General features: G+C 44.2%; 1 protein-coding gene across 1 annotated transcript in view; it reads left to right on the top strand.

Moving 5' to 3' along the window:
- The window catches only part of SV2A (synaptic vesicle glycoprotein 2A), a 113,501-nt gene extending 86,752 nt beyond the window's left edge, over positions 1-26,749 (top strand). The window contains exons 8-12 of the mRNA XM_082242559.1: positions 1,661-1,825; positions 8,933-9,066; positions 13,537-13,743; positions 16,504-16,663; positions 26,350-26,749. Coding sequence (XP_082098685.1) covers positions 1,661-1,825; positions 8,933-9,066; positions 13,537-13,743; positions 16,504-16,663; positions 26,350-26,533 — 850 coding nt within the window. The 3' untranslated portion in view covers positions 26,534-26,749. The remainder of the gene's footprint in view (positions 1-1,660; positions 1,826-8,932; positions 9,067-13,536; positions 13,744-16,503; positions 16,664-26,349) is intronic.
- The last annotated feature ends 336 nt before the right edge of the window (positions 26,750-27,085 follow it).

Below are 27,085 nucleotides of genomic sequence, written 5' to 3'. Positions count from 1 at the left end.
TCACAATTGTTTTTGAATATATAACCAATATGCTTTTAGTAATAAATGGTTTATTATGGTAATGCGCTAGGCCAGTGAGCTCTCTTTGTTTTGCTTTTGTAGTACCTTGTTACTGGGGCTCCCCCAGTCCCGAGAGGGCAGCAAAGCATGATGATTTTTTTGAATATTTGGACAAGTGAGAAACATTGGGGTACAAACATCACGCTGGTGCGCAGGAGGTTGTTTTTATTGAAACAAAGCCATACCTGACCCTCAATTTAGGAATGGACCCAGCGGCAACATATGATAGTGCATTACTGGGCATTATGGAACACTACAACAAGGGAGCATTGCTTTAGTGCGTTGGTTGCGTTATGACCAGGACATTCTTTTTTAGAAAATAGGTACAGGATCTCAACCACGGCCCTCCCAAACCCCCTCCCACACACACACATACATGCTCCAAACCACCTTAAATAGTGGGTGTGGTCATATTTCACTAACAGTAGGAGGGTTTTAAAGAGGCATTAAATACCAGGAGTGCATTATGTACAGAGTGCAGAGTTCAGGGGGTTTACAAAATGAGTGCAGAGTTTGGGGGTGCGGTACTTCCCCGCACACTGTATTCGGCTCTGCCTCTCTCACTTGCGTAGAGATCATCCACTGGGGTCGTCGGCATCTGCACTGCACCCCAGGCATCTGCATCTCCCTTGTCCTCATCTTGCACTCAGCGGGAGACACTCAGGAGGTCAGATCTGTGGGAGCCGTTGGGAGACAATCTGTCACCTGTAAACACAGAAGCCAGACTTCTGTGTTTACAAGCAATATTGGTGAGCAGATAGCAGAGGTTCTGAGCCAAAGGTGGTGGAACTGAGTTCCACCAAGTTCCAGCTGAAAAAAAGCCCTGGTTATGACAATGTAAAAGTTTGAAGCCAGCCTAAAGCCCCGTACACACGCGTCGAAAATTGGCAGGGAATTTACGTCCGATGACCGATCTGCCGATTTTCGGCTTGTTAGTATGATGTTTCCGACAACCAACTCCGATTTTTCGGCCGAAAAAAATCTGGTGTGCAGACTATAAAATTTTTGTTGGCCGTCAACATAACGGCCGATTTTCGTGCAGTCAGTACAGATTTCGACAGGGAAAAATCTGATGAGCAAGTCTGAGCATGCTCAGTGAAGAAAGAACACAAAGAAAGCAAACCAACACATGACATCACATGAGAAAATTTGTGTGCAGTCTAGGCACATTCCAACCAACAAAACACAACTTTGGACAAAAGACGGACGATCGGTCGGCCGATAATCGTTGCGTGTGTACGGCGCTTTAGTGAGATCTCTGAACTGGGCTCCCGGCTCTGCACACCTGAGGTCATGGATTCCTATAGTCTATATTAGGTTTGTGAGAATGTAACAGGAGGACCCAGAACACTCAAGGGCGGGTGGAAACACCTAAAAATTCCCAGGAGGACATGAACAGAGTTAGGATTTATGGCACAGAGATCTCGCAATTGCAATATCCAATAAGAATCCAGAGGCTTGCCCAGTCCTCCGTCCAACTATTGGGTAGACTGGCCCTTTCATGTTTTAAAAACCTAATTAAAAACAATTTAAACTCAAAATGCCTTAGTGGTCTAAAGGAATTACATTTTTAATATTTTCCTCTGCATTTGTCTTTTAGCTACTACGGACTGACGGTGTGGTTCCCAGACATGATCAAGCATCTGCAGAACATCGACTATGCCTCACGCACCAAATTTTTCTCCAATGAACGGGTGATCAGCTTCAACTTCAACTTCACTCTTGAAAACCAAGTCCATACCAATGGAGAGTACCAAAACGATAAGTAAGATATGATCCATCCTGACGTGTGTAAAAAAACATAATGCCACCACTACTAACTGTCATCTCTCTATATATGAGCCCCAACTTTTGTTTTTGGTTTGTTCTCTGGATTTTATTACATGCTGTGTTTACAATGGAGAGATTTCCTTTTCTTATCCCAGTGACCTACATAACAACATAGAGGAGTAGTGGCAAAAAAAGACCAAATGGTTTATCAAGTCAATATTTTCATGTCTTATAGAATCAGACCTGCTTTCTCCTGCTGACCCTTCTAGTTATAACTAAGGATCTATATGGAGGGGATAAGGACCTCCTTCTTTCTGCTGGTGATACCTCTAGTGATAATTAATGACTTAAATAGAGGAATCAGGACCTTCTTTCTCCTGCTTGAGGTCTCAATAGTGATAACTATAGGTCTAGATCAGAGGCGTAGCTAGAACCTTTTGGGCCCCGGTGCAAGAAATCACAAAGGGTCCCCCCACCAACGGTGGCACAAGTGCGACCTTTGTGACCCTGGTAGTTCCACCACTGGCGTCAGTAGTTTTTTTATTTATTTTTTTTACCATGTCCTTTTTGTATTTATTTTACAATTTTATTTCTTTACATTTTTTAGTAGGCCTGGTGGGGGGCTTTGCTGAATTATCAGGGGTCTAAACAGACTTCTGATGTTTAACCTTTGAGACAGAGAAAGGAGATTGAGGACACAGCCCTCAACCTCCATGTCTATAGCCTCAGCAGCACAGAATAATTATACAGAGCTTGTTGTTTATTCACAAACTGAAGCATAGTAAACATTGTACATATCACTGACTTTATTCATTAGGACAAGTAAGGGGCCGGTAAATTACACATTTTACAGGACCTTTCCCCGCTCTCCGTCCTGACAGCTTCCCCCGCAGGAGCCAGCATAAGAGAGGAGGGTGGAACCCAGCAGCACTGTGAAAGATGAGGGTAGTCGGGAGAGCATACAGAGACTTGGTCAAAGCAGGAGGTGGATAGGGGGAGCGGTATGTAGAAGAACCAATTTTCCTCCTGTAGCTGCTGAAAGGCTGCAGGAAGAAAATGAAGGGGATCGGTTCCTCTATATGCCACCCTCCTATCCAGGTGCACAGGGGGCTGCAAGGGTCTCCTGGTTCTGGGGCAGGGTCACAGTTGTGACCTCTGTAGCTACCCCCCTGGTCTGGATAGAGGGAATAAGTACCTTCTTCCTGCTGGTTTTCCAACTAGTGATAACTAAAGATCTGTATAGAGGATCAGTATCTCCTTTCTCCTGCTGGGGATTATTTTAGTGATAACTAATCTACAGTATATAGGGGGGGGGGGGTTGAGAACATCATTCCCCCTGCTGGTGATCCCTCTAATGATAACTAAAATCTTTATAGAGAGAATCAGGACCTCTTTCATCCTGACGGTAATCCCTCTAGCAATAATTAAAGATCTATATAAAGGAATCAGGCCTCCTTTGTCCTGCCGTTAATTCCTCTAGTGATAATTAAAGATCTATATCAGGACCTTCTTTCTCCTGCTGGTGATGCCTCTAGCAATCACTGAAAATCTGTATAGGGGGATCAGCACCCCCTCCCTCCTACTGGTGATCTCTCTAAGGATAATTAAGGAACTATATAGGGGTCAGGACCCCCTTTCTCCTGCTAGTGATAATTAAAGATCTACAGCATACTGTATGGAGGAATCACGACCTCCTTCCTCCTGCTAGTAGGTCCCTCTAGTGATAACTAATGATCTGTTTAGGGGAATCAGCAACTCCTCCATCCTTATGGTGATCCCTCTAGTAATAACTAAAGATCTATATAGAGGAATCTAAACCTTCTTCCTTCTGCTGGTGATCCCTCTAGCAATAACTAAAGATCTATATAGAGCAAGGGTGTCCAACCTTTTGGCTTCTCTGGGCCACATTGAGTGTAGAGAAATTTTCTCGGCCCGCATATAAAATATATACTATAGTTAAGGTATATAAGTAATAAAACGCCTCTGCGCCCTTCCCATGCTGCTGCACCCCCCCCCCCCAGCACTAATTTAACACAACTAGTGGATGATCCAATCCAAGGCAGCCTCTGCCTACCGTTGGAAGCCGCTGTGGCCGTGCCCCCGATTTGACTTCCTTCCTCCCCAGCAAAAAAAAAAAAATAAATTGTCAGGGGGCAGTGGGCCGCATTGCCTGCGGTTCCGGGCCACAGGTTGGACATGCCTGATATAGAGGAATCTAGACCTCCTTCCTCCTGCTGGTGACCCCTCCAGTGATAACTAAAGATCTATGTAGAGGAATCAGGGCCTTATTCCTCCTGCTGGTGATCCTTCCAGTGATAACTAAAGATCTATATAGAGCAATCAGGGCCTTATTCCTCCTGCTGGTGATCCCTCTAGCGATAACTAAAGATCTATATAGAGGAATCTAGACCTCCTTCCTCCTGCTGGTGAGCCCTCCAGTGATAACTAAAGATCTATATAGAGGAATCAGGGCCTCATTCCTCCTGCTGGTGAGCCCTCCAGTGATAACTAAAGATCTATATAGAGGAATCAGGGCCTCATTCCTCCTGCTGGTGAGCCCTCCAGTGATAACTAAAGATTTATATAGAGGAATCAAGACCTCCTTCCTCCTGCTGGTAATCCTTCTAGTGATAACTAAAGATCTATATAGAGGAATCAAGACCTCCTTCCTCCTGCTGGTGATCCCTCCAGTAATAACTAAAGATCTGTATAGAGGAATCAAGACCTAATTCCTCCTGCTGGTGAGCCCTCCAGTGATAACTAAAGATCTATATAGAGGAATCAGGGCCTCATTCCTCCTGCTGGCGATCCCTCCAGTTATAACTAAAGATCTATATAGAGGAATCAGGGCCTTACTCCTCCTGCTGGTGAGCCCTCCAGTGATAACTAAAGATTTATATAGAGGAATCAGGGCCTCATTCCTCCTGCTGGTGAGCCCTCCAGTGATAACTAAAGATTTATATAGAGGAATCAAGACCTCCTTCCTCCTGCTGGTAATCCTTCTAGTGATAACTAAAGATCTATATAGAGGAATCAAGACCTCCTTCCTCCTGCTGGTGATCCCTCCAGTGATAACTAAAGATCTATATAGAGGAATCAGGGCCTCATTCCTCCTGCTGGTGAGTCCTCCAGTGATAACTAAAGATCTATATAGAGGAATCAGGGCCTTACTCCTCCTGCTGGTGATCCTTCTAGTGATAACTAAAGATCTATATCATGGGTGTCCGACCTTTTGGCTTCTCTGGGCCACATTGAGTATAGAGAAATTTTCCCGGGCCGCATATAAAATATATACTATAGTTAAGGTATATAAGTAATAAAATGCCGTTGCGCCCTTCCCGCGCCACCCCCCCCCCAAACTAATTTAACACAACTAGAGGATGATCACATGAAATGGAATCAGTATACAGAGGTTTACTTCTGAGAGATAATAAAGGAACACTCTAACCACCATGACCATGTCAGTGATTTGAAGTGGTCATGGTGTGAGGAGTCAGGAACACTGCATATGCTGGGATACTTACAGTTACGTGCTGGGGGATAGTTGCCCCTCTAGCACCTATGACTTAGGCAGCCAGAAAATGGCATGTCCTTATTCATACATGTACGAACAAGGACATGACATATTATGATAAAACACAACTAGTTATTAAAAACATATTGCAACAATTTACACACGCTAATGCACATACCTTTTCTACTTATTTTGCAGACTGCTGGCGGTTACTACTGGTGGGTAATGCTGACGGGTACTGCTGACGGGTCCTTCTGGCGGTTACTGCTGGTGGGTAATGCTGGACCCACAGGCCATGGCCCACCCAGCAGGACCAAAAGGCCATGGCCAGCAGGACCAACAGGCCATGGCCAGCAGGACCAACAGGCCATGGCCAGCAGGACCAACAGGCCATGGCTAACTGCCAGCAGGACCCACAGGCCATGGCTAACTGCCAGCAGGACCCACAGGCCATGGCCAGCAGGACCAAAAGACCATGGCCAGCAGGACCAAAAGGCCATGGCCAGCAGGACCAACAGGCCATGGCTAACTGCCAGCAGGACCCACAGGCATTGGCCAGCAGGACCCACAGGCCATGGCCAGCAGGACCAAAAGGCCATGGCCAGCAGGACCAACAGGCCATGGCCAGCAGGACCAACAGGCCATGGCCAGCAGGACCAACAGGCCATGGCTAACTGCCAGCAGGACCCACAGGCATTGGCCAGCAGGACCCACAGGCATTGGCCAGCAGGACCCACAGGCCATGGCCAGCTGGACCCACAGGCCATGGCCAGCTGGACCCACAGGCCATGGCCAGCTCCCAGCTGGACCCACAGACCATGGCCAGCTCCCAGCTGGACCCACAGGCAGTGGCCAGTAGGACCCGCAGGCAGTGGCCATCAGGACCCACAGGCCATGGTCAACAGGACCCACAGGCCATGGCCAGCTCCCAGCAGGCCCACATGCAATGGCCTGCCCAGCAGGACCCACAGGCAATGGCCAGCTGACAGCAGGACCCACAGGCAGTGGCCAGTAGGACCCGCAGGCAGTTGCCAGTAGTACCCGCAGGCAGTGGCCAGCTCCCAGCAGGACCCACAGGCAGTGGCCAGTAGGACCCGCAGGCAGTGGCCAGTAGTACCCGCAGGCAGTGGTCAGCTCCCAGCAGAACCCACAGGCAGTGGCCAGCAGTACCCGCAGGCAGTGGCCAGCTCCCAGCAGAACCCGCAGGCAGTGGCCATCAGGACCCGCAGGCAGTGGCCATCAGGACCCGGAGGCAGTGGCCATCAGGACCGGAGGCAGTGGCCATCAGGACCCGCAGGCAGTGGCCACCAGGACCCGCAGGCAGTGGCCATCAGGACCCGGAGGCAGTGGCCATCAGGACCCACAGGCATTGGCACGCAGGACCCACAGGCATTGGCCAGCAGGACCCAAAGGCATTGGCCAGCAGGACCCACAGGCCATGGCAAGCTGGACCCACAGGCCATGGCCAGCTGGACCCACAGGCCATGGCCAGCTCCCAGCTGGACCCACAGACCATGGCCAGCTCCCAGCTGGACCCACAGACCATGGCCAGCTCCCAGCTGGACCCACAGGCAGTGGCCAGTAGGACCCGCAGGCAGTGGCCATCAGGACCCACAGGGCATGGTCATCAGGACCCACAGGCCATGGCCAGCTCCCAGCAGGCCCACATGCAATGGCTTGCCCAGCAGGACCCACAGGCAATGGCCAGCTCCCAGCAGGACCCACAGGCAGTGGCCAGTAGGACCCGCAGGCAGTGGCCAGTAGTACCCGCAGGCAGTGGCCAGCTCCCAGCAGGACCCACAGGCAGTGGCCAGTAGGACCCGCAGGCAGTGGCCAGTAGTACCTGCAGGCAGTGGCCATCAGGACCCGGAGGCAGTGGTCATCAGGACCCGGAGGCAGTGGTCATCAGGACCCGCAGGCAGTGGCCATCAGGACCCGCAGGCAGTGGCCATCAGGACCCGGAGGCAGTGGTCATCAGGACCCGCAGGCAGTGGCCATCAGGACCCGCAGGCAGTGGCCATCAGGACCCGCAGGCCGTGGCCATCAGGACCCACAGGCTATGGCCAGCACCAGACAACCAGACAGTATTGAAGGCTATTTCCTATTTTAAGGTTACTGGGTGGGCAGGGCACGGGGGCATGGTAAATGGGGTGTATGGGGGGGATGGAATGTAGGGGTTAGGTGGGGGTGTCAGGGTCTCTCACCTCAGTAATGCCGATTGCAGCTCCTTGCAAGGCCTCCTGGAGGGTGATGACATCTTCCTCTGCCTGCCTCCAGTCTAAAGACTCTGGGAGTTTTATAACTAAGCTGTTCGCTGTTCTCATCTGTTTCACTGCAGCCATCCAAACATACATGACCCTTCCCCTCGCTCCCCGCCTCTGCTCGCCTCAAGACTCCGTCTCCGGGAGTTGTAGTTTCCTGCTTTCTGCTGCTCAGTTCTCTCCACCCACCGCCACCGAGAACTTGAGCACTGTCCGTACTACAACTCCCGGAATGCAGTGCAGCAGCAAATCAGCCAATTTTTCCTCAAAAAAAAAAAATGTCAAGAGACGGCGGCCGTGAGCGCGGCTGTTTTAAATAAATGTTAGCGGGAGACTGGAATTCTGCGGTGGGCCGCATTGCCGGCGGCTCCGGGCCGCAGGTTGGACATGCCTGATCTATATAGAGGAATCAGGGCCTCCTTCCTCCTGCTGGTGATCCTTCTAGTGATAACTAAAGATCTATATAGAGGAATCAGAGCCTCGTTCCTCCTGCTGGTGAGCCCTCTGGTGAGAAGTAAAGATATATATAGAGGAATCAGGAAAAAATTATAGTAATTATTGGAAATCAATATATTAGACACATTGTATTGATTATTCATGGCAGCTCGGTGAATGCTGAGAGGTTTTCACAGCAATTTTTTTATTTATTTTTATAAATAGGCCCCTCATTGTTAGATGGCTCAATTGTAAACCTAGCCACTCAACTTGATGCAAGTCTTTTAAAGGGTTTCTCCTTCCAATCTGTTGTATTCCTTTGAGTCGGACAGATTAGACATCTCTACCCCCGAGTAGACGGTGGCAGGGCATCATTATAGGTTAGACAATGGCATCCCACATTCTCTGAGTCATTCTGTTGCTCTGAAATCTCTTTGGCAGGACCCTGCAGATCTGGCAAACCACCACATGGGGATAGTAACCCCTTCATTAACAAATTACACATATGCCAAGTGCAGCTGTAACCCTTTAATATCCCAGGCAAAATGCCAAACACAGCAGCAATACTTCCATCAACCTTGGCTCGTTGTCAGAGACTCATGAAAACAAAAGCTGGAGGCTTCTATATCCAGATCTAACATGCTTTTTAGGCCGACTTTTGATTTTATTGTATGTTCGCTTAACGTCCAACAAACTGCAGCAAAAATTGACGAGCTTGAAACAGTTAAAAATAAGGTTTCAGAATATCATGATACCGCTGGTAGAACAAGCTAAGGACAGAGAAATCCCATTGTTCTAGTATCTACAACCTTCCATGTCTATCTGAGACGTGAACATGACTTCTGTCTAGTGGGGCTTGAAATCAATACACCTCCTCCGCTTTCTTCATAAGGTTCATTGGCCTCAAGTTGAAATCTGTCATATTTGAGGACTCCTTGTTCAAAGACTGCTACTTTGAAGATATTACATCCAGTAACACGTTCTTCAAGAACTGCACTTTCATCTCCACCATGTTCTACAACACAGGTAAGTGATTATGTGTCAGTCTAGTTGTGGTCGATTCCCTAAGGATGTTTTCACATGGATGGTTTCCTGTTAGCCAAAAAGAGGAAAAAGCGGGTTGTTTAATCATGCATCAGTGACCAGCAGTGGCAATACATTAACCCCCTCATGCTGCATAATAATAGATACCATTGGTAAGATCTCAGCGTCCCTCCCCATCCCATGCGATCTCCTTACTCTCACTCTGCTCCTCCGGTCACTGTCCTTCCTTTCAAAAGTCCCGCCTCTGGACGGCGGCCCGCCTCCTTGTGATGTCACTACTGCTACTACGATCTGTGCAATTGTGCATGAATGAACTGACACACCGGGCGGGAGGGCGAGCGAGCGAGCGAGCAGCCGCTAATAGCTATATGAGAGCTTCACTTCACTTCCCTGTCAGCGGGACTATGTGTATGAATGAACTGACCTGACACCGGGCGGGAGGGCAGGCGAGCGGCCGCTAATAGCTATAACTATCTGAACGCTTCACTTCCCTGTCAGAGGAGATACCCGCATGACAGGGAAGTGAAGTGCTCACATATGGCGCTTTTCCACTGCATGGAACCGTACCGGTTCGGCACCCTTTTGTGCTTTTCCACTGCTGGTACCGCATGGTATAGGGTCGGAACGGTTCGGTACGGTACGGTATAGGTTTGCTTTTCCACTGCATGGAACCGAACGGTACGGTACGGCTCTGAAAAAACAGTACCTACTCGATTGTGGTTCCAAACTGGTACCATATCCCACAATCCTTTGCATGCAGTCACTACTAGCCACTGATTGGTCAGAGAATCCCACCCACCCCGTTGTTATCCCACCCACTTAACTTAGTACTACTTTAGTGGAAAAGCAAACCTATACCGTACCGTACCGAACCGTTCCGACCCTATACCATGCGGTACCAGCAGTGGAAAAGCAAACCGGGCCAAGCAGGGCCGAGTAGAGCCGAGCCGGTACTAGCCGGTACTTGCAGTGGAAAAGTGCCAATAGTTATAGCTATTAGCGGCCGCCCTCCCGCCCGGTGTCAGGTCAGTTCATTCATACACAGATCGTAGTAGGGACATCATTGAGAGGCGGGCGGCCGGCCAGAGGCGGGACTTTTCAAACCTGCGCTGCGCCCTCCTCCTTCCTCACGGCGGCCATTAATTTCGGCATATTTAACCCATTATCGGCCGAAATGGGATAGGCTCATCTTCGGCCAAAAATTTTGGTGGCCGAAATTTCGGTGCATCCCTAGTAATCAGTGCTAAATAATATGCACTGTTACTGTATAAATGACACTGTCAGGGAAGGGGTTAATACTGGAGGTGATAAAAGGGGTTAAATGTATGCCTAAATGTGCTGACTCACTGTGGGGGGGGGGGTGGTTCTGTGACAGGCACAAAGAGATCGGGGTTGTAGCTTAGCTGAAACTTCTGATCATTCCCTGCCTGTCTAACAGAAGATCCGCCTGCTTTGTTTACATAAGCAGGCGGGTCTTCTCTCGGTTTCACCGGCAATCGCAGGAGGCTAGCGGCGCGCGCCGCCGAAACCACGTGCAGACAGTCACGTAGTAGTACGTGACTGAGCGCAGCCAAGCCGCCCTGCCGCAGTAATACTACAGGGGGGCGGTTGGCAAGTGTTTAAAATTCAAAATAATATACAATATACTCACAAACAATTATAGATAGCACACATGTACACACAATCGGACAAAAGATCTCCAAGGTAGCCAAGGCACTCCACGGTGCTGGATAGCGTGCTGGTGTCTGCTACTTAGTAGCACTCATTGGCTCTGAGGAAGAGGGTTCGTCCTTGAAACGCGTCAGACATTCGTGCAGACACCAGCACGCTATCCAGCACCTTGGAGTGCCTTGGCTACCTTGAAGATCTTTGGAGATGTTTGTGAGCATAATGTATATCATTTTGGATTTTTATAAACCTTTTTATGGTAATGCACAAGGTTGGTGCGCCCCTCTCTTGTTTTTTAGTGTTTTTGGATACCCTTGGTCCTGAGGGGGGCGGCAAGACCATAAGTGAAGCCAACAAAGACCATTGAATACTAATCTTTCCCTCATTACACACCACTTGAGCGCAGGAGAATTTTTAAGCTTTCAAGGCCATTTAGAGCCCAGGGCGAACATTATCTCTAACGATCGCGGCGATACCTCACATGTGTGGTTTGAACATCGTTTACATGTGTGTTCGCTTCTGCTGGGAGGGACGGGGCGCTTTAAATTTTTCCTCCTATTTATTTTACTTTTTATTTTTTTCATTTTACACTGTCCCTTTAAAAAAACAATGCCTCATGGGATGTGTAGTTCAGCAACAGCTGGAGGGCCGTAGTTTGAGGATCCCTGACCTACAGCTTTCTTCAGCCACTTTCTATCTACATGCACTCTATCAATGTCAGCTGCACAACATTGCTTTGGACCATTTTCCTATTAGTGCCAACCATGCCTGCACATGTGTATTTACACCGCCTTAAAATCTCCATCAGGGGGCCATGTGACAACCTGACAATTAGACATGTGCAGAACAAAAAAATTAGTTTAATTTTGTTTGTTAGTTATTTACATAAATTGGTTTAGTTAAATTTGTTTAATTCGTTTATTTCGTTTTCGGAATTCGTTTCGTTTATTCAAACCAATTCAAATTTTCCGAATTTGTTCGAATTAAGTTCAATTTGACCAAATGCTGAAAATTCGAATCGATTCGGATTAGAATTCCATTCGAATTGGAATCAAATTCTACAGTATTCTAAATAAAATTTATTCTATTCCAAATTCAAACTTTGGAAAATGGTTATATTCTTTTTATTCTATTCTATTGTTTTTTTCTATTCTATTCTTTTCTTTTTCATTACTGTATATTCTATTATTTTGTATTCTATTCAAAATTTGAATTTAGGAAGATGTATATTGTTAGATTCTTTCCAATCTATTCTATTTTATTGTTTTTCTATTCTATTCTTTTCTATGCTTTTATTTTATTTTCTATTATACTCTTTTCTAAATCTATTCTATTTTAATTGTTTTTCTATTCTATTCTATTCTTTTCTATGGTATTATTTTATTTTCTATTCTACTCTTTTCTATTCAATTTATTCTATTCTAAATTTGAATTTCTGAAGATGCTTATATTCTTTCTATTCTGTTGTTTTTTTTCTATTGTACTCTATTATTCTATTTTCAATTCTATTGTTTTTTTTTATTCTATTCTAGTCTTTTTTTCCTTTTCTATTCTTTTCTATTTTTTTTTTCTATTCAAATATATTTTATTTGAAATTCGAATTTTAGAAGGTGGTTATATTCTTTCTATTTTATTCCTTTTTTTTTTGTATTCTATTATATTCCTTTATTTTCTATTCTTTTCTATTCTATTCCTTTATTTTCTATTCTATTCAATTTTTTTTCTATTCTTTTATTTTGTATTCTGTTCTCTTTTACTCTACTATGTTCTTTTTTTCTATTCTTTTATTTTGTATTCTGTTCTGTTTTACTCTATTATATTCTTTTCTTTTCTATTTTTTTTCTATTCTTTTATTTTGTATTCTGTTCTGTTTTCTCTATTATATTCTTTTCTTTTCTATTTTTTTTCCTATTCTTTTATTTTGTATTCTGTTCTGTTTTGCTCTATTATATTCTTTTCTATTTTTTTCTATTCTTTTATTTTGTATTCTGTTCTGTTTTACTCTATTATATTCTTTTAAATTTTTTTTATTCTTTTATTTTGTATTCTGTTCTGTTTTACTCTATTATATTTTTTTCTATTTTTTTTTATTCTTTTATTTTGTATTCTGTTCTGTTTTACTCTATTATATTCTTTTCTTTTCTATTTTTTTCTATTCTTTTATTTTGTATTCTGTTCTGTTTTGCTCTATTATATTCTTTTCTATTTTTTTCTATTCTTTTATTTTGTATTCTGTTCTGTTTTACTCTATTATATTCTTTTAAATTTTTTTTATTCTTTTATTTTGTATTCTGTTCTGTTTTACTCTATTATATTCTTTTCTATTTTTTTTTTAATTCTTTTATTTTGTATTCTGTTCTGTTTTACTCTATTATATTATTTTCTATTCTATTCTATTCTTTTCTATTCAAATTTGAATTTCGCCCCAATTTTCATTTCGTTATTTCCGATTCATTTAAATTCGTTACTTTTGTATCTGAATTTCCAACGTACTAAAAATTTGTCCGAATTTCGATTCGGAACGAAACAAACCGCACATGTCTACTGACAAGTTGTCACCCCCCTAACAGGAAGTGCCTGAACAGATGGACCCCATGATAGACCCCCCCCCAACACAGACAGAAGTCCTTCATGGCAGGATCACTAAGGATTATATTAATGAAAGCCTACTTTTTAAATGACATTAACATGGTAAATCTACTGTGAGGTTTAATGATTGAGTTTACATTTTCCTTAAGGCCTGTTATGATGGTAGGTGTCCCCAGCTTTGTTTCCTATTTGCAGACTTGTTTGACTACAAATTCATCAACAGCCGAATAGTTAACAGCACGTTCCTGCACAGCAAAGAGGGCTGCCAGCTGGACTTCAGTGATGATATCAATAACGCCTATATGATCTACTTTGTGAGTTTCCTGGGGACTCTGGCCGTTCTTCCGGGAAACATTGTGTCTGCCTTGCTGATGGACAAGATCGGACGTCTCCGTATGCTGGGTAAGAAGAAGAAGAACTAAGTGCTAAGGGGAAAAGCAAGAGGTTCATTCTTTCTCTTTATGTAGAGGGATGATAGCATTGAATGTTTTTTTTTTTTTTTAACTAAACCCATACTATTCAAAAATCAGGATGTTGGTGGCCACCATCCCAATTATTTTTCAGCTTTAACTGCCCCCCTTCCCATTTGTATATAGATACCTTCCTTTGGCTCCATTCAGCCACTGGGAGCAAAGGTAGGAAGACCATTCTAGGATCCGAGTTGTAACCTGGCTCTTACTAGGGGTTGGAGACTCTCTCTCTCCATCTCCCATGTGACAGCACTGGGTGCCTACACAGCCATACACCAAGATCCACCGCTGCCATGTAGGAGGAAGAGGAGTGAGCCACATGCTCCTCCGTACCTTGAAATATGGAATGTTTTAACTTGCTTTGGCTTTCTAGGTACGTTTTAAGGTTTTTTTTTTAAACCAAACCCGTACTATTCAAAAATCAGGATGTTGGTGGCCACCATCCCAAATATTTTTCAGCTTTAACTGCCCCCCTTCCCATTTGTATATAGATACCTTCCTTTGGCTCCTTTCAGCCACTGGGAGCAAAGGTAGGAAGACCATTCTAGGATCCGGGTTGTGACCTGGCTCTTACTAGGGGCTGGAGACTCTCTCTCCATCTCCCATGTGATAGCACTGGGTGCTTAGACAGCCATACACCAAGATCCACCGTTGTCATGTAGGAGGAAGAGGAGTGAGTCACATGCTCCTCTGTACCTTGAAATATGGAATGTTTTAACTGGCTTTGGCTCTCAAAGTATGTTTCAAGGTTGTTTTTTTTTAAACCAAACCCATACTATTCAAAAATCCGGATGTTGGTGGCCAATATCGTCCCAATTATTTTTTAGCTTTAACTGCCCCCCTCCACATTTGTATATAGATACCTTCCATTGGCTCCTTTCAGCCACTGGGAGCAAAGGTAGGAATACCATTCTAGGATCCAAGTTGTGACCTTACTAGGGGCTGGAGACTCTCTCTCTCTCTCCATCTCCCATGTGACAGCATTGGGTGTCTACACAGCAAATACACCAAGATCCACCCCTGCCATGTAGGAGGAAGAGGAGTGAGTCACATGCTCCTCCGTACTTTGAAATATGGAATGTTTTAACTGGCTTTGGCAAACATAGCAGCTGAGAAGCAAAGGCAAGATGATTATGTGCTGCTGAGGAAAAGGCCATAATGTGAACATTTTTTGAGTTTATTTTAAGTTAGGTTTAAGGTTGGGTTCAGGGTAAAGCTAAAGTCTAAGGGTAGGTGCTTGGGAAGTACCTGCCTTTAAAGGAGCTTGGTTATATGAGTACACTGTTCGAAATTGGCCAGTCCAGTGGGGACTAGGTGAAATTTGATCAATGTGTGGCCTACTACCATTTGAATTTTTTTTGATGATCAGGCTACAATGTCCTGGCAATGTTCCACTATCAATCCCACTGGCTGAATAAAAACAAAACTAAACATGTGGCCAACCTAAGCTCAGTATCTCAAATACATATTTTTTTTTTCAAGCCCACAATGTGATGTACAAAAACAAGACACCGGTAGTGAGCCAAAAAAGTGCACTTTAGATGTCATATGGTCCCCTTACGAAAAGAAAGGACCCTACCCTGACCGGGAGTTAGGCACACTCAGGTCCACCTAGCCAAAAGGCCCAGCGGACTCCTCTCCCCATGATCAACCGAAGTTGACCAACGAGTACTGGATGAAGGGCTCTCCTGAAGAGAGACCCCCCCCCCCCCCCACAGGACAGGGAGAAAGGAACCTAAGGGCCACACATCTCCCCCTAGACTTCAGGGTAGGCCAAATATTTGAACCCTACTATGCATAAAAAAATGGCTGGGCCTTGTGGTCTGGTAACAAAACTTGCCCTGGTCGTGGCCAAAAGGCCTAGCCCATGAGGCGATGTGCAGAAAAAGACTGTAGTGTTTGGCTGAATGCCTTTTCTTACAGTGGGGTCCCAAACCCACAGTGATACCTAGAGCACCCCTTGGTCATTACTCCCAGGGAGCACTTAACACCACGGGCTCTCTGCCTTCCCAGCCCCTGGCCAGACAAGGCAAGGTTGTTTAAATCAGGGGGCACTGAGCCACTTAGATCCCTCTACATCAGTAAAATACCTCAAACCCCCACCTTACCCAGTGGGCGCTTGATAGGGCTTCTTGAGCAGGGTCCTCAGGACCCTGATCATACCAGCAGCGATACTATACAGCCAGCCCAGCCAAAAGGCTAGAATGATGGCACCCCTACTGGACACTGCTAAGAATAGATTTTACACTTGATCTTAGATGAAAGGCTGAGAAGCTACTGTATGTCAAATACACATATTTGGGTCAATTTAGACAGAAGCCAGTTGACCTACCATGTGTCATGTTGGAGGAAACAAGAGTACCCAGAGAAAAGTACACAAGCACAGCGGGAACATGCATTGTGTCCTGGTTGGGTTTCAAACCAAGGACCACAGTACTGCAAGCAGAAGTTTTAATCACTAAGATACAGAGATTGTAGGTTGGGCCAAGAGACACTCATACTCTTCATGAAGAAGCTAATCAAGGCTGTGACAGAGTGGGAAATCCATTAGCAAGGTCATTGAGATCTTTTCCCATCCACCCAAAGGCGAATTAATATTTTTGCAAAAGGGTATGCTTTATTTGGTAATTTTGGGGTTTTTGACATATTTTAGCATTTGACCAACAACTATTATACCAATCTGTCTTTTCAGCGGGATCCAGTGTGATGTCGTGTATAAGCTGCTTTTTCTTGTTCTTCGGGAACAGTGAGTCCGCCATGATCGCCTTACTCTGCCTCTTTGGTGGAGTCAGTATCGCATCGTGGAATGCTCTGGATGTACTGACTGTGGAGCTCTACCCCTCGAACAAAAGGTATTATTCTTTTTGTGAATTAAAGCACCTACAGATAGACCCAACGTGTCTTTTATAGCCAAAAAATCCATCCATGGGATAGGTGAGGGCTATATGAAATCTGAGCCCTTATCCTAGATCAAGGTTTAGACAGCAATACCTCCCTAAAAACCCCAGCAATGTTGATCTCAATGAAGGATGCAGACATCACATAGCCATCATATAGCCATTCCACACACACATTTTTGTAGAGCCAGATTTTATAAAACGGTTCCAAAGTCAGTGTTCAGCAGGCCCCCTGATACTTACCTGAGCATCATCTCAATCCAGCATGAGAACCTCGGCTGTCCGAGACTCTCCCTCCTCATTGGCTGAGACACATAAGCAGGGGCCATTGGCTCCCACTGCTGTCAATCAAAGTCAGCGAGCCAATGAAAAGAGAGAGGGGGTGGGGCCGTGCCACGGCTCCGTGCCTAACACTGCAGGATCCTTTTCATCTTCTTCTGGCTGAGTGATTCATATTGATGCAGTGAGTAGCACTGAGGTGATGATGTCAGTGCCTCTCTCTGCACCAGTACAGTGTGAAGGAGGGGTGCGCTGGTGATGCCCCCTTAGGGGGTGGGACCATGATAGCTTGTATTTTTAAGCCTAAGTTTAGCGAAAAACATAAAAAAGCAGCACAAGGGACATAACTTACAGATCTGATTCTTCTTCTAGTAGGATAAATCTTCCTTTGTCCTACCCTTCCCCACTAACTGTAAGTTAGAATAATGTGTAGTACAGCCACACATCAGCACAAGGGACATATCGTACTAACTGTAAGTTATGTTCCTTGTGCTGATTTTAATGTTTTTGATTTTAGCTAAACTCAAGCTGACTATAGATGGATTGAAATGTGGCCAGTTCAGGCAGGACCAGCCGAATTTCGATCCATCTCTAGCCATTCCTGCCGGACAGAAGTAAATCTAACAATCGACTTCTGTCGAACAGGAGTGCTGCAGCGCTCATCAGTGCATTCCTGCTGTCAGAATACAATAGCACAGAGGGGAGGATTCCTTCATCCACCTCGCTGGTGTGGATGGAAGGATTCATTCATTTTTTTTCTATCAGCCTCCTGACTGATCCAAAAAAATAGATTTTTTTGTTATTCACTGTAAAATCCTGAGTTCATTGACGGACACGGCTCTTCTTAATCTTGACCATAGGGTTATATCGCCACCTACAGTGCAGGAGTAGGACTCTAGGCAGAAAAGAGCACACCACCATCTATGGGCAGTCCCCTCTGATATAACTTCCCCCCCCCCTTTGCCATAGGCAATCCAGATTGTAACAAAGCATTGTCAGAAGTATAGCTCCAATAAAGGGGTGGGTGCTTTGTCCGTCAATGAACTTAGAGAAAGGGATTTTACGGTGAGTAACAAAAAAAATCCCGTTTTCACTTATGTTCATTGCCTCAACAGTGCAGTGCCTCAACGAAGGGTGGGCAAACCAAAAAAACAACTGGAGCAACCAGGCCAACATGCCAACCACCCAAACAACCCCAAAAGAGGCAAACAAGTAACCGTACACAGCAGCCTACAACACCTTGGGGGACATGATAGCGATTTACAAACACCTCAAAGGTGATCCCAGCATAGGAAAAAAACTATTTAGTCTCAAGGAGTGCAATGGGATTAGAGGAGAGGCGGTTTAACCTTAAGCTGCGTAAGGGGTATTTCACTGTAAGGGCGGTGAGAATGTGGAGCTCTCTTTCACAATTGGTGGTAACTGCGGGGAGTATGGCTATCTTTTAAAAGACTCTTGGACGTGCATCTCAAAGATCACAATATTCAGGGTTATGGGAGATGAATACGTCACTGACACTCACATATCTGCACAGGTTGAACTGGATGGACTGTTGTCTTTATTCAACCTCAACTACTATGTCAAAAACAAACATCCAAGGATGTCAATACATCAACTAAGCTAATTTTTGTAGAAGTGTGCACAGATAACCAGGTGGCTGCACGCAAACCAGAGACAGAGATGCCAGGAACCATAGCAGGCACCAATCGCCCTAGTGGAGCGCATACCTCCCAACTTTTTGAGATGGGAATGAGGGACGCCTATTAGCAAAATGATGTAGGGATAGGACACACCCCTTACTACGCCCACTTACAGTTGAATTATCCCAAAAATGTTTTACAAATGCAGCATTTTAGAAGTTGGATGAAAGGTTTAGCACTGGGAAACACTTTTTGAAAGATAAAAAGTGCATTTTATATACAACTATACGGATCCAACCCAAATGAGGAGGAAAGAGGGACTTTGTTCCAAGTCAAGGACGGTCCCTTCGAAATCAGGGAAAGTTGGGAGCCATGGTGGAGCGTGCCGCATGAACACTAAGTAGATGAACTGGATGGCCTATGGCAGAGAGGGGGTTTTATACCAGAGGGTACTGTGTTCTTTTCTGAAGTATCCTACTCCTGTAGGTGGCGATATAACCCTATCATCAAGATTTAAAAGAGCTATGTCCGCCAATGAACGTAAGTGAAAAGAAAAATGTATGGCCAGTCTTTGGCTTTACCATAAGAATCTTCAGCCTTCTGGGTTGATTGACGGTGGGTAGAGATGTGCGATTGGTTTTGTTATGAATTTAAATTCGGACTTCATTTTCATTTATTGGGAGATTCAGATGAATCCAAATTTCCTAATCACAATAATAATTAATTTTTTTTGAAGGTTCTTTTTATTGTTTTTTCCAAAAGAAAATAATAAAAAGGTACAGAAACAGAGCCTCTGGGCATACCCCGGCTCATGGAGACAATAACAAAAAAGGAAAAAGTGTAAAAAAAACATATCAATAAACTTAAGTAGACTTAAAACATGCCGAAATAACTTGCTGCTATAAATAGAGAGGATATAGACGTGGTCAAGCATATTAAGCGGTATGGGTGTTGGAGATAAAAACCCCTGTTATCAACAAACACAACTGTTACTCATTTTCAATAATAACGAATTTCAACAAACCCGAACAAAAATATAAGAAAACGAAAAAACAAAACCGATAAAAATATAAGGAAATTAAGTAACAAATTTGAAATAAAACAAATTTGAATTAGAAAATTAATTCAAATTCATATTTCAAAAAAATGTATTTGAATACGAAAATTAATTTAACCACTTCTGGAACGGAAGATTTTCCCTCTTAATGACCAGACCATATTTTGCGATTCGGCACTGCGTTACTTTAACGGACAATTGCACGGTCGTGCGACGCTGTACCCAAATAAAATTGATGTTTTTTTTTCCACATAAATAGAGCTTTCTTTTGGTGGTATTTGATCACCTCTGTGATTTTTATTGTTTGTGCTATAAACAAAAAAGTGTGACAATTCTGAAAAAAAAAAACAATATTTTTCACATTCTGCTATATAACATTCTCAAAAAAAATCTAAATTTTTTAACAGTTTAGGCCAATTTGTTTTCTGCTACATATTTTTGGTAAAAATAAAATCGCAATAAGCGTATTTTGATTGGTTTGCGCAAAATTTATCTACTAACTACGGGAAAGATTTATGTCATTTTTAATGTTTTTTTTTTTTTTTTGTTACTAGCGATCTGTGATTTTTAGCGGGTCTGCGACATTGCGGCGGACAGATCAGACCCCTAACTGACATCTTTGACACTTTTACGGGGGACCAGTGACATTACTACAGTAATCAGTGCTAAAAATATGCACTGTTACTGTACTAATGGCAGGGCAAGGGGTTAACATTGTGGGTTATCAAGGGGTTAAATGTGTGCCTAGGGGAGTAATTCTAACTGTGGGGGGTGTGGCTTGTGAAATGATCATAGAGACCTGTGATCCTATATAGAAGGATCATAGGAGCTCTGTGATCATTCCAGGGAGAAGAACGGTCAGCTGTGTTTACAACAGCCGACCGTTCTTCTCTCTCAGCAGGGAGCGATCGCGGGTGTCAGGCGGCAATCGGAGCTGCCTGCCCCGTGCATCGCCTTCCTCGTTGACGAGTAGGGGCGCGCCCCTGGTGGCACGCGCTCGCGGCTCGCCCCCTAGCTGCAGGCACATGACCGACGTAGGTCTACGTTGGTTTACGCAGGAGGGCCGCACTGCCGCAGTAAAAAGGCGGCGGGTGGTCCGGAAGAGGTTAAATTTAAAACAGAAACATATTGCAACACATACAATAAGGTATAAAAGTGAAATAAGATGATGATCAGAATAGAATAGACAAAATTTGAATGTATTTGAAGAGAATAGAACAAATATAGCCATCTTCCGAAATTTGGATCAATTCAAAGATAACGATTGTACTAACCAAATCCAAATACAAATACGAAATGAATTCCGAAAACAAATCATTCTAACATAACGAATATGATGAAATGAAATTATTAACTTAACAAATAAATTGGAAACTACATTTTTCCGTCGTGTACATGTCTAAGGCTGGCCATACACGGTGCAAAATTTGTGGTCAGGAAAGGAATTCGCATGATTCTCCCATTAACACAGACAGTGCTGACAGGGGAATCAGCCATTGTCTTCCCCAGGCGGGGGAAGCTGTCCCCACCAGGAGAGGACAGTGATTATCAGTAGAGGGTATTGTGATAATTGGAAGCAAGTCTGGCAGGCTGGTTGTACCCAAGTTGATTGATCGATCAACTTAGTACATTAGCCTGCCCATTAACGGTTTAAATCTTGGCCGTATGGCTGGCCTTACGGTGATCATCATTCAACCTGGAAGACTGAGTACATCTTGTGGCAAAAAAGAGGTACTACGTGAAAAAAACGTCTGAATTGAAGGTTAGTATTGCAGCCCGAACTGCTTTTCTTTTTTTACAGCTAGGGGACAAAAGTATAGGAGGACAAAATTAGCCTGGAGTTGGGCCTTAAAGAAGAAGTCTAACTTTTTTTTTTTGCAGGTTTTTGGTCTCCATGAAGCACTTAGTCCTATCTTCCTATGTACGAGGTCGGACAGCTCTCTATGCAGCCGTCTCCTTGTTAGCTGTGTTGTAGGATGCCCATGAAAAACAAAGGGTTTTCTTGGGGGGACACCCTGCTGGACTTCGTAGCTAGCCTTCCACAGCACGTAGGCAGTGGGGACTAATAATATAAGTAAATATATACACAAGTGCAAATTAAAGTGCAAATGAAGTGCTAGTGCATATAGCAGGATCTCTCTATATATATTCATACCAGGTAGCGCCGGTTCCAACCTTTTACTTTTTTTTACCTACCTTTGGCTCTTATATCCTAGGGGTTGGTTGGTGGCAACTTTTTACACCTGTATATATTTATAATTTTAACATCACTCCATAGCGCTGGTCCCGTTTTATAAAATAATATTATTATTATTATTATTATTTCAGGTTCTTATATAGCGCTGTCAATTTACGCAGCGCTTTACATATACATTGCACATTCACATCAGTCCCTGCCCTCAAGGAGCTTACAATCTAAGGTCCCTAACTCACATACATACATAGTAGGGACAATTTTTTTCTTATACAGGATCTTGTACATGTCTCCAAACAAACACTCCACTCCCCTGCGCTTGAAGGTGGGCATCACGCAAAGGGACTCTCAGGGCTTAAATGCTAGTATTCCAAGATAGCACTTGCCTTGCTGCCAGGGCCAGATTAACGTAGGGGCTGTTGGAGCTGCAGCTCCAGGCCCCTACCTTTTATATAGGCCCCGGGTTGGCCATATTCACTGATACCGCTCTAAACACAGAAGTCTGGCTTCTATGCTCGCTTCCCCAGGCAGCTCCCTCAGAACCTCCCCACACAGCGCGAAGGCCGGACAAGGAGGGACAGTTGCCGATGCATGGATGTGTTTATGGGCTTCAGAGACAGCATCCCATGTTGAATTAGGCATGCATGGCTGCACCCTTCCTCCTCTGGGTGCATGCCAAGGCACGGCCCTTAAGGCCCTTCAAAATCCTCAGCACCAAGCCCATGATGCTCTTAATCCGGCCCTGCTTGCTGCCCTCCCAAGACTGGGGACATCCGACCAGGCTATAAACAAGAAAGATAAAAACTAAGGGCGCACCAGCCTAGCGCATTACCTAAAAAAAAAAAAACAGAAGAAGGTACAATTTCATACTCACAAACTAAGATATCATAAAAGCATATCAACAATGTTGTTACAGCATCTGAATTGTCGCATCACAGTAATGAAGTCCTTGCAGCGACTGGCTAACATGTTTCGAGGACCTGCCTCTTCCTCAGAGCCTCAAGGAAGGCTGGTGGAGTTACAGTGGAGTTAGTGTTGTCACTGCTGGACAGGATGTATGTTAGTGGCAGGATCATCAGGTGAAAATAAAGAAAAAAAGTCTGAAAAGAGTAAACTAATACAGCCACCACATCTGAGGACTGGTTATGCTGCAATATATTACATTGTTGGGTTTAGATACACTTTAGGACTAGTATCATATAAGGGAGAAGAATGTCTTTTAAGCACATGGCAACCTGGGAGCATATAACAGCCTGTGTCACCCTGTACTCTGCCAATGTTTAACCACATGCGCCATAAAGGTACTGATATGTCCAGGAAAAACCTTTGATGAAGTGCGTCATTACAAGCCTATCGCTGTCGCATGTCCCATTAAGCCCTGTCATTATACAATATACTGTCCCATATATCATCCCTGATTTTATCCCTCCTTTCAGTCCTCATTTATCTTCAGAGATACACGGGTGACATTGTGAACACAAAGATAAGATTGGGTGCACAGACTGACATTGAGTTCCGATTGACACTGACGCGGTGCGAGTCTGCGATTTTCACTGTGCGATTTCACAGTGTGATTTCTGTTGTGGCAGGTGCGAATCGACAGCGATTTCTGAGGGGACCGGTCATAGCTGGAGATTCAATTCATTCCGAACCTGCACTAAAAGGGCAGCTGGTCAGTGGAGTTGTCTAGGAGTTGATGGGAAGATGGATGGAGCCAAATACAGGGCCATCCTAACCAGTTCTGGACCGGAAGGATTTGCCCCCTTAATGATCAGGCCATTTTTTGCGATTCGGCACTGCGCAAATTTAACAGAAAATTGTGCGATCGTGTGACGCTGTACCCAAATAAAATTGACGTCCTTTTTTTCCCACAAATAGAGCTTTCTTTTGGTGGCATTTGATCACCTCTACGATTTTCTTTTTTTGCGCTATAAACAAAAATGTGCGACATTTCTGGGAAAAAAAAAACCAAACAAACAATATTTTTCACATTGTGCTATTTAACATTCCCCCAAAAAAATAATTTTAAATCTAAATTTTTTCATCCTTCTAGGCCAATTTGTATTCTGCTACATATTTTTGGTAAAAAAAAAAAGAAAAATCGCAATAAATGTATTTTGATTGGTTTGCACAAAAGTTATCGCATCTAAAAACAAGGGAAAATGTCATTTTTATTTATTTATTTTTGCTAGTAATGGTGGCGATCTGCGATTTTTAGCCGGACTGCGACATTTGGGCGGAAAGATCAGACCCCTAACTGACATTTTTGACACTTTTGGGGAGACCAGTGACATTACTACAGTAATCAGTGCTAAAAATATCCACTGTTACTGTAATAATGACACTGGCAGGGAAGGGGTTAACCTAGGGGTGATCAAAGAGTTAAGTGTGAGCCTAGGGGAGTGTTTTCGAACTATATGGGGGATGGGCTTGTGAAATGACCACAGAGGCCTGTGATCCTATAGAGGAGGATCACAGGTGCTCTGTGATCATTTCAGAGAGAAGAACGGTTCTCTCTCTCAGAGGGGAACGATCGCGGTCGCCGGTCTTCGTGCATCGGCATCCCCGCTGCCTAGTGGGGGCGGGAGCGCACCCTAGCCCCTCAGCACCACACGCGACCGACGTAGGGCTACGTCGGTTCGCGCAGGAGAGGCAGCCTGCCGCAGTAAATGTGCAGCAGGCGGTCTTAATGTGGTTAAAAGAAAACCTGTTAGACTCTGTGTCACGGGGTAACGTGGCAGAGCCTGACGTAAGAGTAGTGGCTTACCGGGTAACTGGGGTGGCACAGGTTCACCAGAGGCGCGGAGTCTAAGTGTAAGCCGGTTTTCACCAGGGCCCCAGATGGTGGGGATGGATTTGGCTGCTTGCTAACAGCAGGTCGCGGCCCCCCGGATTCCCTGGGAGAGCCAGGAACAGGTCCAGGACCAATAGCCGGTAGCAGGTAAACAGATCAGGACGAGACAGGAGGATAGTCAGGACAAGCCAAGGTCAGGGCGGGCAGCAGGTAATCAGAATCCAAAGACAAGCCGGGTCAGGTAAACAGGAACAGCAGATATAACAGGCACAGGATACAGGAGAGCTGAAGACAACACAGCAAAGTGCAGTGCTGCTGGGCTGTTTAAATAAGGCAGCCTGTTTGCCAATTATTGCAATTAGTCTGCTCTAGGTTAACCCTTTAGGTTGCAGACTCATGACAGCACATCAGTGTGCTCAGGAAGCGTTCCTAACAGCGCCTGCGCAGGGTATTGAGTCCCTGACAGTCTGCAAAAGACTTGAGACTGGGGCGGAGGTTCACCTTCCAGCAGGACAACGACCCTAAACATACAGCCAGAGCTACAATGGAATGTTTTATATCAAAGCATATTCATGTGTTAGAATAGCCCAGTCAAAGTCCAGACCTAAATCCAATTGAAAATCTGTGGCAAGACTTGAAAATTGCTGTTCACAGACGCTCTCCAGCCAATCTGACAGAGCTTGAGCTATTTTGCAAAGAAGAATGGGCAAAAATGTCGCTCTCTAGATGTGCAAAGCTGGTAGAGACATCCCCAAAAAGACTTGCAGCTGTAATTGCAGTGAAAGGTGGTTCTACAAAGTATTGACTCAGGGGGGCTGAATACAAATGCACGCCACACTTTTCACATATTTATTTGTAAAAAATTATGAAAACCATTTATTATTTTCCTTCTATTTCCCAATTATGTGCCACCTTATGTTGGTTTATTTCATAAAATGCCAATAAAATACATTTACATTTCTGGTTGTAAAATTACAAAATATGGAAAATTTTAAGGGGTATGAATACTTTTTAAGGCACTGTAAATGAGCCATTGAAGTAAATGTGGGTTCTGCTCGATCCCTGTTAGTTCTTCTATTTATTTTTTATGTTTAATCTTTTTTTTTATTAAAGTTTTCTGTTCAAGGATTAAAAAAGAATACAAAATCATAATAAGGAGGCAGCATCCAAGTCATACAGTAACAATATAGAGGTCTGTCAAAGCCCACATCCTTCAAATTTTAACAGAATACAGGGTTACATACTCCCTGATATACTTATACCGTACATACATAGTAGAACATATGAGAGAGATGAATGCATTGTCTACCCCAAAACTTGGTCATAACAATAGCAGACCTATCCATAGTAGAAAAACCTAACAGGCACTTGGCCAGTGCCATCTTAATGCATAGGCCAACCTGGGCATTGTTGTAACAGGAGTACCTGGAACACACAAAGGTAAACGGGAACGGGTAAACGGGAACACCTGAAACACCGACATGGACAGGAACAGAGTAGGGAACTATGGCAGGGGGATCTCATCTAACACATATAATGTGCCAGGGGCTGACACAGCCCACCAGACTCCATCTGTGAATAAAAATATTACTTTTAGGTGGGCAGGCATTTTTTTTATGAGTGCTGTTCAATAACTTCTCAGCCGTTTCCTTACTGTACCTCCTTTTCTCATTTTAGGACAACTGCCTTTGGATTCCTGAATGCCCTTTGCAAGCTGGCCGCCGTCCTGGGAATAAGCATTTTCACATCATTTGTGGGAATAGCCAAGGCAGTGCCTATCCTCCTTGCGTCTGCTGCATTGGCGCTGGGTAGCTTTTTAGCCCTCAGATTGCCAGAAACACGAGGCCAGGTTCTTCATTGAGATGAGAAGATAAATCAGATTTGTAGACACTGTGAAACGTCTTTTTTTTTTCAGGTCTCTCCTCGTTTTCTCCTCATAGAGTGTTGGCTTAAATCATATTCACATACATTTAGCATTGATGGGTTATCAGAGATGGCAATGTTTGCACTATTCCTAATTCTGAGAAATACATAGAACAATAGGTTATAGTGTGTAGAGCAACCTTTTCTCAAGCTAGAGCTACCCTTGAAATATTTTTTGGGTCTCAGGGAACCCCTGCTATAAATTATTATATCTACAACTCAAGGTACATTACCTTAATTACTAAATTGATGTAATCATAAATAAATAAGGAGCCTAGAGTATTTGGTACCAGAGGTAGATCCTTTCTTAAAATTCCCCTGCCCTTTACAACACAATTATTTTGGTAATAATCATTAAGGTAAAATAAAACTAATACCAATGGCAGAAAAAATAAATTACCCTGGTGGTGTAATGCCCTAATATATTGATGGTCAGTGAAGAAATGCCCCTTTTACATTGGTGGCCAACGGAGAAGGGTCTCTTTAAATC

The sequence above is a fragment of the Pelophylax lessonae genome, assembly GCF_965119305.1.
Source record: "Pelophylax lessonae genome assembly, chromosome: 13".
Taxonomy (NCBI): Eukaryota; Metazoa; Chordata; class Amphibia; order Anura; family Ranidae; genus Pelophylax; species Pelophylax lessonae.
Note: the sequence above shows the minus strand (reverse complement) of the source record. Positions and strands in the feature narration are given on the sequence as shown.